Source organism: Rana temporaria, chromosome 7 (genome assembly GCF_905171775.1).
Source record: "Rana temporaria chromosome 7, aRanTem1.1, whole genome shotgun sequence".
NCBI lineage: Eukaryota > Metazoa > Chordata > Amphibia > Anura > Ranidae > Rana > Rana temporaria.
Window position 1 is genome coordinate 92314257 of NC_053495.1, and position 17336 is coordinate 92331592.

Below are 17336 nucleotides of genomic sequence, written 5' to 3' on the forward strand. Positions count from 1 at the left end.
TCAGCACAGTGAACAGTGACAGGCCTGTCATCCGCCTGATTTAGCGAATCGATCCCGCGCTGAGCAAGTGAAGTCAAACGGACAAGCCCATGTGAAAAGAGCCTTATTGCGAAAGCTTAATCGAACAAGCTGATTGGCTACCATGCACAGCTTTGACGCAATTTTCGGTCCTAATCCACAAGTCGTCACTTCTGGTTTTCGGTGGAACGCACGCCGGCTGCGTTGCTTGCTGTTTTAAACTGTTGCTGAATCCATTACTATTTTTAACCTTAGTTTGTAAGTACCTGTCCGCAACGTCCAGAAGCAAAGGGAGGAGGGATTCCGCTCTAGGAAGAGTGTCTGGATATGTAACTCTCCTCCAAATGGGAACAGCAGGCTAAGCTTAGGCAATTATATAAAGAGAACATTCTGGACAGCCGTGCGCAAAATCAATGCCTTTATTAAAAAAGAGGTAATAATCAAAAAAAACAAGCCACAGCAAACAATGGAATACAGGAACTGACGCGTTTCACATTTTCAAATGCGCTTATTCATAGCTGAAAGTGTGAAACGCATCAGTTCATGTATTCCTTTGTTTGCTGTGGCTTGTATTTTTGGATTATTACCTCTTTTTAAAAAAAGGCATTGATTTTTAGTGCGGCTGTCCAGAATGTTCTCTTCATCCAATTACCTCTCCACTTGCGCAATAAATTCTTTGGTAAACAGTACTTCACTATGGTCCCTTTTCTTTTCATTATTTTGGGCATCATGATCCACATGTGATGGTTATAAACACTGTAGATCTTCTTGGTACATTGATGTGACTCAGCCATCCCTGGCCAACATCTCAAAGCCTGAACAACCCCCAGACTGAAAAGCTAGGGGTCCATTCCATCAAGTGAGTGGGGACACAGGAGGGAGTGTGGCGCACCTTGAGATTTGGAGCACGACTACACTTTAATTTTGGAGCACATCATTCACAATTTTTTTGGACTTTCACCAATTGTCTATGAATTGTTTTCATTTTAAGTCTGCATTTTATTTACTTGTTTGCGAGCGCTGTAATTATTTTTAGTTTACCATTCACAGCTGCACCAGATACTGATTGCTCCAGTTTTAATAAATCTCCCCCACAGTGTCCAAATCTAGTTACTAGGGTTGTCCCGATACCGATACTAGTATCGGTATCGGGACCGATTCCGAGTATTTGCAGGAGTACTTGTACTCCCGCAAATGCCCCCTATGCCAGATCCGATACTCCCCCAAGGCCGCATCCCGCCGCCCCCTTGGTTAATACAGGCGGGGAACATTACAGCTTTCATTTGAATAGCTGTAGTGTTTCCCGCCGCGCCTCGTATAGACACTCCCCCTTGCTCGGGTGAACTGTCCAATCCCGAGCAAGGGGGAGTGTCTATACGCAGCGCGGCGCAAAACACTACAGCTATTCAAATGAAAGCTGTAATGTTCCCCGCCCGTATTAACCAAGCGGCAGCGCGGCAGCATGCAGGTAAGGGGGACATGGCTGGATATGGGGGGGGACATGCCTGCATATATGGGGGGGGACATGGCTGCATATATGGGGGGGGACATGGCTGCATCTGTGGAGGGGACATGGCTGCATCTGTGGGGGGGACATGGCTGCATCTGTGGGGGGACATGGCTGCATATGGGGGGGACATGGCTGCATTTGGGGACACATTTAAAAAAAGTATCGGTATTCGGTATCGGCGAGTACTTGAAAAAAAAATATCGGTACTTGTACTCAGTCCTAAAAAAGTGGTATCGGGACAACCCTACTAGTTACAACTAATAGTGAAGATCTACCCGCACAGTACATACAGGTATAATTCTGACAAACACAGTTGCCTTCTCACAAAGAGATTTCTCCTTGCGTGAGGATCCAGAATAGAGCATATAAAAAGGCAAACTGCACTTTATTTATATATTTTTTTTAAGTTACACTATGTGAATGGGAACATGTAACAAATATAAAGTAGGTATTATCCCAATTTGCCTGCAAAAGTGGAAATACACTTTAAAGCATTACAATAAAGAATATACAAAAGTATAGGTATCCTTTAAATAAATTCCCTTCTCCTAGTTCTTCTCAAATTCTTATAAACACCTGTGCACACGCCTACCAGATATACAATGTGTAGCCAATGTGTAGCATTTATCTGCCATTGAAAATTTCCTACAACAGTTGGCCTTTCTATAGATTTTTTTTACACATGCACTGAAAGGTGAGGGTTACAAGAGGTTGCAGTAGCGGCTGTGCAGCTCCCCATTGATAACACAGCATGAATCTGGCAGGACCATGGACTTATGAGTGCAAGACTGTGGAAGGGGCCTGGGTGGGGTTAAACTCAATGGTAAACTGTACAAAAGACGTAAGATTATCAAACGTAGCTACTAAGGCAATTATTGACACATAAAAGATTGTATATGGTTGGCCTTAAATTTGGCAATGTAGTTGCAAAAGTATGTATTTTAGAAATGCAATATATGATATATAATAGGCATTTGATATTCGATTTAAATGTAACAACATTCTTGCAGATTTCTAATTATTGGTGTCTTTATTGCACCACAATGAATGCTGTCAATTTAGCTTCTGCTTTTTCCTGGTCGGCTTAGGCTCACCCAAATGTAGTACTATTTATCTGTAACAAAAACATGTCAAACCAATGCAAATAGAATTAATTTCCAAATCTGAGATTTTTTTTTTTATAACAGTACAGGTCAGGTGGTTAGGAAAGAAAGCAAGATGCTGTAATCCAGAGTCTGTTTTGTGTATTTCCACAATTAAGACTTTGCAATTCTTAGTTTACACTTCTTCATGTTCTCTTTGCTCTTCTGCTTTTTATGTATGGGAATGCTTTTTCCTGCAACTGACATTTCTTTTCTTGTTTTTTGTGCTTGTGTTATTTTCCAGTCAAAAAATTCTAGCAAAACCAAAACTGAGAGCACAAAAAAAAAGTGCAGCAAGTTTTTGCCATCCACATTTTTCATTTATATTGATAGGATATATATAACAACAGTCCTCAAACAGTGACCTCTGTCTTGCTGTTGCTTGGGAAGTGGCGGGGTGTGCTATTATAATGACCTTGATGGCTGAATAATTCAGGGAGCTTTTCAATGCTGTACTGTCTCTTGTTGGCATAAACTTGTCTTCGAATGTCATGATGATTTGGGTCCCAAACTTGAAATGCATTCCCTGCTAGAGGGTGTGTATTGGTCTTAGAGACTTTAACCTTGTTGTTTGGCTTTGGGGGTATAATGGGGGGGTTATCTTGTAGAGTGGAGTTGTCCGGGGTTATCAAAGCACCCGACTGGTAGCACTGAGAAGATCCAACAACATCCATAACCGGAAATCTCTTGAAAAATTCATCCGATGCAGTTTCTGTGAAGGAAAACATAGTGCTTTTAACATGAAAGTACGGTCAATTCATTTTTTAACCACTTAACTCCCTAAGGTTTTACCCCCTTCATAACCAGACTATTTTTTGTTAAATAGCTCTGTGCTACCTTAACTGGCTACTGCTCAATCATGCAACAATATACACAAATTAAATGTATATAACTTTTTTTTGACTTTGGCTTTGATCAATGTGATCATTTTGTTTGTGCTCTACAAAGTTGCCATACATGTGCAAAATAAAAAGTGTATTTTATTTTGTTAAAATTGTTCGACCGAAGCCAGGCTGGCGGTTGTCTGCCCCGAGCTGGAGCGGGTATGTCCACCCGCTCCGCCACCCACTCCCTGGATTGTCCCCCCCCCCCCTTCTTGTCTCTTCTCTCTATCTCCCCCTTTTGTGTGATAACTACCCTTTCTACTCGTTGTTAGTCTCTTTTCATTTCCCTGACTCTTACCGCTGGTAGTGAGGTTTCTTAACCTCCCTGGCGGTATGATTCTGTCTGGAATTACGTACCAAAAACGGTACAATTATTTGCAAGGAAATTTGGCGTTTTATACTGTAGGCCTGTAATTCTTAGGAATAACTCACTTAAATCTGACCAAACAAGAGTCTTGTAGGCATCCCGGGTATGACATTTTTTTAAAAACAAAATTATAAATTATAATATAATACATAATTATAAATAATTATAACAAATAATAATATAATTCTAATAAAAATTATTCAATAATGTAATCAAATCAAAATCACTGAAATTTTCTCAGTTGCAAAATTGTCGCTGTCATTATTTTTTTTTTTTTTGACGAATTTCCCCACAAATCGCTATCGCACAATTCTGCAAGTGATTATAATTTTTTATCGCTGTTTTTTAGCTGATCTAAAATCATTTTTGACATAAAGGGACACTTTTGGTTGCTATGGACAATCTACAATTTGCAGGGAGAAAGAACAGTTTTTTTTTTATATAAAAAGTACATGTAGGGCACTGGGCAGACCACTAGGGACAAGGGGGGGTGTGTTTTTTTTACATACAGTACTGTAATCTATAAGATTACTGTATGTATAGTGTTTGTTTACGTTTTTGAATTTGGCGCCGTTCTCCGCTCCCGTGCGTCGTAACGTCGCAGGGAACGGAGATCGGCGGCACAGGAGGACGCTGTGTGAATCGAGCGAGGTCCCGCTCGCTCACACAGCGCGGTGGCATCGCTGGATCCAGGACAAGGTAAGCCAGCGCACGCTGCAGGCTCTGCATAGCTACCCCGAGCGTGACTCGGGGATACCGATCGCAGCATAAAAAACCCACCCCGAGTCACGCTCGGGGATACTGCCAGGGGGGTTAAGGAAAATTGGAAAATAAGGGGAGGGGTCCGGTGTCCATAGATGCCCACTCCGTGAGGGAAACTCTAGGTAGCGGGTTAGCATACCCACTGAGATGTTTTTATTATGTTCCTGCTAAGATGTATAGTGCGGACCTGGTTCTGGAGATGTAATTCATGGAGTGTCTGTAACCTGAGTATTGATGTCATGTTGAATGTAATGACGGGACTCCTTCCCTTGGTGTTTGTTTAATAAAAATGTATATTTGAAAAAAAAATTTGTTCGACCGATCCAAATTCTGTGTGAAGACTAGCTGGTTGTTAAGGAGTGGGCTGGGAAGCTGGCCACCGCATCCTTAACCACTTGAATACAGGGATTTTCAGCTTTCAACACTGCCACACTTTGAATGACAATTGCACGATCATGCAACACTGTACTCAATTTTATCACTTTCTTTACACAAATGGAGCTTTCTTTTGGTGGTATTTGATCACCACTGGGGTTTTTATTTTTTGCTAACCATACTAAAGACTGAAATTTGACAAAAAAAATGTTTTCTTTGTTTCTGTTATAAAATGTTGTTTTCTCCTTCACTGATGGGCACCGATGATTTGGCACTGATAAGGTGTCACTGATGAGGAGGCACTAATATGTAGAATTGATGGGCACTGATATGTAGCTGATTATCAGCGCTGACTCCCCCTCTGAGAGGAGAGCCACCGATTGGCTCTCCTGTCAGTGCGAACGGAGGAAAGCCATTTACAGACACTTCCTGATTACACGCTGTGATCAGGTGTGATTGGTCACAGCTGATCACGTGGTAAAGAGCCTACATCATAGCCATAGCCACAATTGAAGTTGCTATGTTGCAGAGTGACACACAACACCACCTATCGCCGTGCTGCACACCCCCACGGGCGTGCGATCACGGCTTATCCTGCTGGACATCATCTCTCCTATATGTAAATGAACAGGGATGGAGGCACATGTCTATGTGAGCCTCATTTAAATTCCCAAACTTTCTCTATGTATAGTCATGATAACTTAACCACTTTGCGCACATCATTCTGATATTTGGAGGGCGGGAAGTGGTTAACAACTGATGACTCAGCAGCTGTCAGCAGGTTTCCCCACTGACAGTGGCATGTAAACAAAAGAATGCTGGCAATGCAAAATAAATGAAAAACAGTGGTGTCCCCCCATCCATACCATGCCATTCATGGGAACGCCACGGCGAAAAAAAATTTATTTTTAATTGCCAGCATTCTTTTCACACACAAGTCACATCTATATAATGCAGATGTGACTCAAGTCGCATGAAAGTCAGACCAAAGTAGTGCAGAAACTACTTTAATGCCGCTGTGACTTTAAGTCACACGGATAAGAACGGTACTCATTGGGAAACGTGGGGTGGGGTTCAAAGACGCCTGACAAGTCACACAAGTGTAAATGGGGCCTTAGGCCAATATGTATTCTGCTACATGTCTTTTGTAAAAAAAAGATCCCAATAAGTTTATATTAGTTTGTTTGTGTGAAAGTTATAGTGTCTTCAGGCTATGGTGTATATACTGTAATTTACGCAGCTCTTACTTTGAATGCCTATCACATTTCTTGAGGCGCTACAATGGCAGGACAGTACACCCCCCAAATGACCCCTTTCTGGAAAGTAGACACCCCAAGGTATTTGCTGAGATGTTGAGTCCATAGAAAACTGAATTTAATGAAGTTGTTCATTTTAAGAGATATTTCTCACGCATGCAATGGGTATGGAGATATCAAATATGAGAGACTTTTTAAAATCTAATGAGCACCTTCAGGATTCAAAAGGGTGTAGATTGTGCATTCCATTTCCTGACTACTTACAGTTTTGGAGCCCCTAAAATGCCAGGACAGTACAAACACCCCCAAATAACCCCTTTTTGGAAAGTAGACACGCCAAGATATTTGATAAGAGGCATGGTGTTTTGCAGATCTCACTTTTTGCCACAAGGTTTTTGAAAAATAAACACATTTAATAAAAAATATTATTTTCATTTTCCAAAAACTTGTGGCAACAAATGACTTGCCATGCCTCAAATGCCTCTAAAAATCACCACATGTATGCATTAAGAGTCTCTTTTACATTCCTAATGTTCTTCTTCATTCAGCCTTATTTTCGTTCAAAAAAAAAAAAAAGAACGGGTTCCTTCATTCACATCAATCAATGTGGATAAAGAAATCTCTGCCAGAAAAAAAAGTATATGCCGAAGCATAGGAGCTGCTCACCCTTGCAGTGCTGCAGGCACTGATATGTATTCTGAGAGCAGCACCCTGCTGCTCTTAGAATATACAGATCAGTGCTGCAGCTGATTGGCATTCCTGCAAAACAAGCAAAAACAGTCAAAAATAGCACACAGTAACTATATAACATTAACTTTTGACTTTTGATAGATAGCTAGATGACATCCAGTTATCTTAAGCTCAATGGTTCAAAAACAGAACTTCTCCTGTTTCACGCAAACCGGAAAAGTCACCCCGCGTCAACCTGGACCCCCCCCCCCCCCGCTCATTCTGGGTAAAAATATCACCCCTAGCACCAAAGTCAAAAGTCTCGGAGTCATTTTTGACTCCTACATGACAATGGAAGAACAAATAGGGTCTGTAGTCAGCGGATCCCATCATCTGCTGCGCCTACTACGCAGACTCCTCCCCTTTATTCCGAAAGAGGACATTGCAGTCGTGGTGGGAACAATCATCAATTCCAGACTTGACTACGCAAATGCCCTCTATCTCGGACTCCCCAAATACCAAATCAGTCGTTTGCAAGTCGTTCAAAATACGGCCGCTCGATTAGTAACTGGCAAAAAAACATGGGAATCAATCTCACCTTCTCTGAGATCCCTTCATTGGTTGCCAGTAAAAGACAGAATCACTTTCAAGGCACTCTGCCTAACGCATAAGTGTACTCAAGGAACCGCCCCCCAATATCTATGCGAAAAAAATAAAAGCCCATAACCCAAATCGCATTCTGCGATCCACAAATCAAAACCTACTCCAAATACCCAAAGCCAGATACAAGTCCAAAGGAGATCGAAGATTTGCAGTCCAGGGACCTCGGCTGTGGAATGTGCTACCAACTACCATCCGACTGGAGTCTGACCACTTGGCCTTCAGGAGAAAGATTAAAACCCATCTCTTCTGAGGTCAAGGGGTTTTCCTTACCCATGGAATGGAAACAGCGCCCAGAGGCGATTCAGTTTGCATGTGTTGCGCTTTACAAGTTTTTCACTCACTCAACTCAATAAAACATCAACTTTTTTTCTTACTTTTAATTTTTTTTATTTACATTTTTTTGCAATAATTTTTTCAGAACAATAACCTTTTCAGCCTTTTATTTTAGGGTCTCTCAAATTTGATCATTTTCAGACTACCATCTTTGCCAGTGTGTGGTAGAGACAGAAGCAGTCCTTGATGCAGTGACCAGGTTGACAACAAAAATGGGTGTCTCTCGTGCCTTATTCTGTGTTTACCACAGACAATATCTTTTTTGGGGTGACTTTTGTCTTGGGGTAGATTGGAGGACATCTGGAAAATGCCTCTCATGCAGCTGGCTAACTGCATATGGATTTGGGCTTTGGGCCACAGCGCCTTCTGGATACAAAATGGTTGTGATGATCGCTTCCTGACTATTTAGGAAAGATCTATTTCTTTCAATAGCTTTGTAAATACCAAAAGCATTTTATAGAGCCAATTCAAATTATATATATATATGAGTGTCAATGGGGGATTGTTGGCTCTCGTGGTAGTTGCTTTTGTTAGTGATCCCAGCCAGTCAGGAATAACATTTTAGGTCATGGTAGCCCATGTTTATTAAAACAGGAAAATAAAAGTCTGTAAAAATGTTTCCCACGCAGGGCTTCTTCTCCGTCAAATACACAGAACAGAAAATGTTAGCCCACCTGGTTCTCTGTAGCAGTACTTCTGCACTTTATCCTGGTCACCCAGACCACAGGACTCCTTAATGTAGATGGCTTCCCTTTAGCACCCACAACTCTGCCTCTTGCAGTCACAAAGGTTCTGGCTGCCTCCTACAGCCTCTCAGGCTCCTGGAGACCTCCTGTCTCTTTTGGTGTGGAGCAGTCTCCAACTTGGAGCCATGGGGTCTTCCCATACCCTCATTTTAAGTGCTGTGTTTACCTGAGCACACACCCTGCTGGTAATCTGCAAAGTCTGGATACAGGGTTGGAGATCCCGTCCCACCCAAGACACTGGAATCTCCAAACTCCATGCCGGAATACCAAAATTTGAAGAAAGCTGCAAAAACAGTTTTCTCCAGTCCACATTTACGCTCTGCAGTCTTGCACCAAGCAAATGTGCATTCCCTGTGTCCACCAAACTGACCATTTTACCTTGACAGTATTTCCTACTGTCACAATATATAGATATATATATACTTTTTTGTACCAGTGTCTAGCTCTGCGGCTGGCTAAATATAGCTTTATCATTTGGACGTTGAAGTCTACTCTCATATTTAGATTGTAGTCGTGGACACAGAGAGGCTTTTCAATGACACCAGATGCATGATGCGGTGAATGAAAGACAGTATGAATAAAATACATCACGTTTGCCCTTCCATTTTACTGTGAGTCGTTCTACATTGTGCAAGCAGGCTTTCTCTCCATTTCTAAGTGGAGTGTTAATAAACCATTGGGGGGAAACCCCTTTGATTAGATTGCACGGTGCCATATCAGCCAATTTACAAATGTTTAAAAAGTGGCATGCTTGTGTAGTGATGTGATAATTTCTTTGCCCATTTACTAAGTGTATACTCTTGTTATGCTGTGTTTGTTTGCTCTTTTCCAATATGGTTGCTATCAGGGCTGGCCTTTTTGGGGTGTGCGAGCTGTGCGGCCGCACAGAGTGCCATGGGCAACAGGGGCGCCGTGCGGCCATCACAGCTCGCAGAATGCGAGTCGCAGTCAGTTACTCACATGATCATCACAGGAGTCCGAGTCCTACACGTCACAGCAGCAGGCACTGCCAGGTCACCCTGCCCTGGGACTGGGTGAAGAGCAATGCATCAGCTGCGACACCTGAAAAAAAATGGCTGCTGCTGGCCCCGACAGGCACACTGCGCATGCACCGCCACTGCTCGGGAAAGCCCAAAAGCGCTTGGCTATTCTCGGGCAGACTGCGCATGCACAGTTGTGTCTAAGCACCGGGCGGCGCCATTTTTAAATGCAAAGCTGCACCGTCCACCGAAAGGTAAGTCACACTGAGCCCATGGCCTTGCATGCATCTACTTTTTCAGATAAAAATAAAAAATAAAAAGTATTTACTTTTTATAGCCAGCCTATGCACAGAAGGGGAGGAGGATATAAGGAACTTAACATAAGAAAAAAAAAGAAGTAAAATACAATATAATAATATATAAAAACAACATGTTTACTACATAATTGCATTGGTAATGGCAATTACATACATGTATGTAATGTACACATGTATGTAATGTATGCATGTATGTAATGCAGTGGCGGCCCATCCATAGGGGGCGCCCGGCCGCCCCCCCTCCCCCAGTCAGTAAAAAAAAAATATTAAAAATGTTTTTTTTAAACATGTCCCATTAAGAAAAAAAAATCCCAAAAAGGTCCTTATGTGCACTGTGTCCGGGCGCTGCGCGCAGTAGGTATGGGTAGCGCCACGTTTGTGCAATCATGAGATTGCAGACGAGGCGCTACATTGGCAGCCAAAAAATGCCTTTGTGGCACTGTCCATCGCGCCACAGCTGCCGGCTCGATGGACTGTATTTTTATGGCCGGGCGGGTGCACACACTATAGTGCTCCGACGTCACTCGAAGTACAGGAAGTGACGTCGGCACTCTGCAGCTCAGTGCAACACAGCGCCTGTGCGGATCTGGAACAGGTAAGCTATGCCTTCCATGCATTCCCCTCTTTTTATACTTAACGTGCAGCAAAAATAGCGGCCGTTTGCTTATTAACAAAATTCCTTTTGTATGTAAATTACTGCAAAAATTGCGGTCGTCTCCCCCCCCGGCCGTCACCCATCTAACCAAGAATCAACCCCCCCCTTACTAAAAGTTTTTTACATGAAAAGTCTGGTGGCAACAGCCATACCAATCAGCACCCCCTACATTAAAATTGGCCACAGAAAGTTTTTACATTAAGATTTTTGCTGCAACAGCTTATTCAGCTGCTTGTTTGGCGACAACATTTTTTTGTACATTGACAGTGTGACCACAATAGCGCCACAATCCCCCACCCCTCCATTCCTGCTTATTAACTTTTTATCCAATCCATTCGGCGACAATAATGGAACCCCCCCATCCGCTTATCAATTATTTAAACATTCGGTGTTCGCGGCAGCAGCGGAACCCCCCCCTGCTTATCACCTTTTTTTACATACAACCCTCCCCCCGCTAATTAACATTAGGTGTTCGGCATAATGTTATTTTTTAACATTAGGAGCGGCACAAGCACCAAACACCCCCCCCCCCCCCCGGCTAATTACATTTATATTACATTTAATCGCACCGCACGGACATTGCATGTGATTTGCGGTGCAATTCACATGCGATTTTGCACCACACAGCAGTGTGAACCGGCCCTGAGCCTAGGTTTCCACAAATCTGATGGCTAGCAATGTTAACTGTGCAGTTGGCCCATTAGAATGCAGTTCACATGCACAAAAACCCGCTTTTCATTTAGGCTCCGTTTCCACTTGTGCAAATTGTCCTGCGACTTGGGACTGGAAAGTTGCATGTCAAGTTGTACCCGATGATTTCCAATGAGAACCGTTCATATCTGTGCAATGTCAAGTCACAGCGAATTTAAAGTAGTCCCTGCGCCACTTTTGTCCCACTTTGATGTGACTTGAGGTCCATAGACCTCCAGAATACATAGGCATTGCTTCAAGTCGCTGCAAAATCGGGGGAAAAAATTTGTGGCAGAATCTTGCGACTTTCATGCTTTTCAGGTTAACGCAGCCTGAAAGTTGCACAATTCTGCTGAAATTTTGATGCGACTTAAAGCAATGCCTGTGTATTCTGGAGGTCTATGGACCTCAAGTTGCATCAAAGTGGGACCAAAGTAGTGCAGGGACTACTTTGAAGTCGCCATGACTTGAAGTCACACAGATATGAACGGTTCTCATTGGAAATCATAGGGTACGACTTGTCATGCATTGTTGAAGTCCCAAGTCGCAGGACAAGTTGCACAAGTGGAAACAGTGCCTAAATGAAAAGCGTGTATTTGTGCCTGTGAACTGCATTCTGATGAGCAAACTTCACAGTTAACATTGCTAGCCATCAGATTTGTCCGTAGTCTTTACAGCACATGCGCAGGAATAATTATCAGATTTTACTAGCGGGCGAAGTACTCATGGTAGTAAAATCCAATCATTAAGGCTCCTTTCATCATCATCATTAAGGCTCCTTGCATGATTTTTGGGGAGACTTGAAGCAATGTCTGTGTAATCTTGAGGTCTCAAGTTGCATCAAAGTCAGATGAAAGTAGTACAGGGACTACTTTGAAGTCGCACAGATATGAATTGAACTCATTGGAAATCATGGGGTATGACTTGTCATGCGACTTTGCAGTCCCAAGTCGCAGAAAAAGTGGCACTAGTGTGAAAGGGCCTCAGGTTGTCTGTAGCACCTTATCACTGCTGCTGCCTGATCATCGATTTAGTCAATGCCATCTTTAGCGCAGGGCAAACGGGAAATTGCCATGGGCCCAATCTTTATAGGGGGCCCCGCACTACCCATGAATTGGGGCCCCCGATGACTTTGCAGAGTGCAGTAGTGCACAGAGGACACGGGAGGCTGTCTTCCTGATCTAGCTAGCAGTGAGGGGGCGGGGCCGAGAGCTCCACTGACGCGATGACCCTGCCCCATGTAGCCTGTATGCAGAGCGGCTGTAATAAGAGCAGTGATCGGAGTGGGCGCGTCAGTGGAGCTACCGGCCCCGCCCCCCTCTATACTGGTTGGGGAATACAGAGGTCCGTGGGCGGGGAGCTCCACTGATGCACCCACTTTGATCACTGGCTCTCACTACAGCCGCTCTGTTCCAAGTGGAGCTCCAGGCCCCGCCCCTCTCTGCTGGCTAGCACGGGAATACAGCCTCCTGTGTCCTCTGTGCACTCTGCAAAGTCTGTCATCAGGGCCCCAATTCACGGAACTATGGGTAATCTAATGCAGTATGTCCACAGTATCTGGTAATCTAATGCAGTATGTCCGCAGGACCTGGTAATCTAATGCAGTATGTCCGCAGTATCTGGTAATCGAATGCAGTATGTCCGCAGTATCTGGTAATCTAATGCAGTATGTCCGCAGTATCTGGTAATCTAATGCAGTATGTCCGCAGTCTCTGGTAATCTTGTGCAGTATGTCCGCAGTCTCTGGTAATCTTGTGCAGTATGTCCACAGTATCTAGTAATTTAGTGCAGTACGTCCACAGTATCTGGTAATCTAATGCAGTATGTCCGCAGTATCTGGTAATCAAATGCAGTATGTCCGCAGTATCTGGTAATCTAATGCAGTATGTCCGCAGTATCTGGTAATCTAATGCAGTATGTCCGCAGTATCTGGTAATCTAATGCAGTATGTCCGCAGTATCTGGTAATCTAGTGCAGTATGTCCGCAGTATCTGGTAATCTTGTGCAGTATGTCCGCAGTATCTGGTAATCTAATGCAGTATGTCCGCAGTATCTTGTAATCTTGTGTAGTATGTCCGCAGTCTCTGGTAATCTAATGCAGTATGTCCGCAGTGCTAAACAAATAGTGAAAAAAAAGAGAATAATAGGCGCTCCTTCTGATCCCTTCCACCCCACTGCGCCAATATGACTGTGCGAACCTCAAAAACAAGCAGCTACTTAAATAACAATAATGTGTACCAAAAATTCTGAATGAACAAAATAGTAGCGCTAAAAAATAACTAAACGTGTCTAAATATTAAACAATACATTCGTGATACAGAAAATATTGTGAGGAATGCAGGAATATATAAATAAAGTGAAAAAATTGTATAAATATATATGTGAAAAAGCGTCCACATAGAAAATCCAAGGTGATAATATTCCAGGTGAAAACAATTAAAGTGTCCAAAGGAAAACAAATCTTAAAAAAATCTTCTTAATACGAGACCTTTCACCACACCAAAGTGCTCAGTGACTCGACACCCATAAGAATTGCGCTTACCAATGCGATATGCCTTGCATTCTCATGCTTGGCACAAACAGCAAAATATTTCTCCACACGAACTGACCAATTCCACCAGTGATTCTCACAAGCCGAATCGTTGTTCCACATGAAAGGTAAAGTGACTCCAATGGTGAAGTATATCAAACTTGTTTATTTAAAATCAGTAAAACAGCTTCACACATTGCACTCACATTTGATACAGCAAATCAAGGCACTTCAATAGTGAACTAAGCAGCGGGTTCCTCACAGGTGATTATCCTGTTGCATTATGGTCACAGCGGACCTATATAAAAACCATCGGCCTCACCCCCTGCTCCGTTCGTCTCACTCGTCACTTCAAAAACACACTACACATGCGATGGTCGGTACTCGGACGCTTCCTTGGTGTGCCGTGTAACTTTCCCTAGACTAGTTTCGTCGCTCTGGACTTCTTCACGCAGGGTTGGTTACACGGACTCATAACTTCCCTTTTAACAATGAGATGACCTCTGACACGCATCATGTTACGTCCGCCCGTCAGTCCAAATGTAAATCACACTCTGTTAATTACAAATGCTAATCAGTCCATCCACCTGTCTGTTCCAAAGAACCTGCATCACATTATGTCAGCACTCAATGGTGTACATTTAATAAACCGTGATAAGCCGAGATCATGATGATCACGGCTGATCACTGCTTATCACAGAGCATTGCCGGTTTAGTAAACCGTGATAAGGAGCAGAGAACTCATTCTCCACTTCACATCACATCACATGGATGTTTTGTCACAAACGGCCAGTTTAATAAACCGTGATATGAAGATTTTACAGCTCTTCACCTGAAATATCTCCCTTCCAGATTCACCAGCTCAGATGTGGAGAATCTGGGAGAGAAGCTGGTGTGATAAGAGGAAGAAGGCTTATTTCTTCCTAATTTCAACACCAGTGGGTTAAAAATGAATATTAACAACAATATACAGGTGTGTGTGTGTGTATATATATATATATATACACATACAGTATCTATATAACACGTGTGTGTGTGTGTATATGTATATATATATATATATATATATATATATATATATATATATATATATATATATATATATATATATATACACACACACACACACACACACACACACACACACACACACACACATATATCGTATTTATCGGCGTATACCGCGCACTTTTTTGCCCTTAAAATCAGGGCAAAATTGTGGGTGCGCGATATACGCCGATACTTGCTTCCCACACTATGTTTGAACTTTGCCGCCGATCCCTGCTTCCCGCGCTGTGTTTGAACGCCGCCGCGGACATATACCGAGCGCAGTACACTCGGGTACAGTCGGCCAGGCTCGGCTCCCTTCTAGGTTATGCGAGAGGAGCCGAGCGTGCTCGAGTGTACTGCGCTCGGTGTATGTCCGCGGCGGCGTTCAAACACAGCGCGGGAAGCAGGGATCGGCTCAGAGACAGCGCAGGAGCAGCGGGGAGGACACCACGAAGGCCGCAGACGGACGCCGGACCGGACAAGGCCGCCGATGGAAGCTAGGCAAGACACCAAAACTGTAAGTAATAAAAAATAAATAAAATTCAGGAATTTCACGTCCAGAGTAGGGGTGCGCGCTATACGCGGGTGCGCACAATAGGCTGATAAATACGGTATATATGTATGTATGTATATATATATATATATATATACATACATACATACAGTATATATATATATATATATATATATATATATATATGTAATTTTATATATATATATATATATATATATATATATATATATATATATATATAATATGTTATCACATGTCTGAAAACATTAATTACATGTTCTTTTAAACTTTAGTTTCACTTTTTGAATTCGGCTGCACCATACAGGGAGTGCAGAATTATTAGGCAAATTAGTATTTTGACCACATCGTTCTCTTTATGCATGTTGTCTTACTCCAAGCTGTATAGGCTCGAAAGCCTACTACCAATTAAGCATATTAGGTGATGTGCATCTCTGTAATGAGAAGGTGTGTGGTCTAATGACATCAACACCCTATATCAGGTGTGCATAATTATTAGTCAACTTCCTTTCCTTTGGCAAAATGGGTCAAAAGAAGGACTTGACAGGCTCAGAAAAGTAAAAAATAGTGAGATATCTTGCAGAGGGATGCAGCACTCTTAAAATTGCAAAGCTTCTGAAGCGTGATCATCGAACAATCAATCGTTCCATTCAAAATAGTCAACAGGGTCGCAAGAAGCGTGTGGAAAAACCAAGGTGCAAAATATCTGCCCATGAACTGAGAAAAGTCAAGCGTACAGCTGCCAAGATGCCACTTGCCACCAGTTTGGCCATATTTCAGAGCTGCAACATCACTGGAGTGCCCAAAAGCACAAGGTGTGCAATACTCAGAGACATGGCCAAGGTAAGAAAGGCTGAAAGACGACCACCACTGAACAAGACACACAAGCTGAAACGTCAAGACTGGGCCAAGAAATATCTCAAGACTGATTTTTCTAAGGTTTTATGGACTGATGAAATGAGAGTGAGTCTTGATGGGCCAGATCAATGGGCCCGTGGCTGGATTGGTAAAGGGCAGAGAGCTCCAGTCCGACTCAGACGCCAGCAAGGTGGAGGTGGAGTACTGGTTTGGGCTGGTATCATCAAAGATGAGCTTGTGGGGCCTTTTCGGGTTGAGGATGGAGTCAAGCTCAACTCCCAGTCCTACTGCCAGTTTCTGGAAGACACCTTCTTCAAGCAGTGGTACAGGAAGAAGTCTGCATCCTTCAAGAAAAACATGATTTTCATGCAGGACAATGCTCCATCACACGCGTCCAAGTACTCCACAGCGTGGCTGGCAAGAAAGGGTATAAAAGAAGAAAAACTAATGACATGGCCTCCTTGTTCACCTGATCTGAACCCCATTGAGAACCTGTGGTCCATCATCAAATGTGAGATTTACAAGGAGGGAAAACAGTACACCTCTCTGAACAGTGTCTGGGAGGCTGCGGTTGCTGCTGCACGCAATGTTGATGGTGAACAGATCAAAACACTGACAGAATCCATGGATGGCAGGCTTTTGAGTGTCCTTGCAAAGAAAGGTGGCTATATTGGTCACTGATTTGTTTTTGTTTTGTTTTTGAATGTCAGAAATGTATATTTGTGAATGTTGAGATGTTATATTGGTTTCACTGGTAAAAATAAATAATTGAAATGGGTATATATTTTTTTTTGTTAAGTTGCCTAATAATTATGCACAGTAATAGTCACCTGGACACACAGATATCCCCCTAAAATAGCTAAAACTAAAAACAAACTAAAAACTACTTCCAAAAATATTCAGCTTTGATATTAATGAGTTTTTTGGGTTCATTGAGAACATGGTTGTTGTTCAATAATAAAATTAATCCTCAAAAATACAACTTGCCTAATAATTCTG

At 42.7% G+C, this 17336-nt stretch overlaps 1 protein-coding gene across 1 annotated transcript in view; it reads right to left on the bottom strand.

Moving 5' to 3' along the window:
- Positions 1-1978: 1978 nt before the first annotated feature.
- The window catches only part of LOC120946199, a 106955-nt gene continuing 91597 nt past the window's right edge, over positions 1979-17336 (bottom strand). The window contains exon 4 of the mRNA XM_040361019.1: positions 1979-3382. Within this exon, the coding sequence (XP_040216953.1) occupies positions 3024-3382 (359 nt within the window). The 3' untranslated portion in view covers positions 1979-3023. The remainder of the gene's footprint in view (positions 3383-17336) is intronic.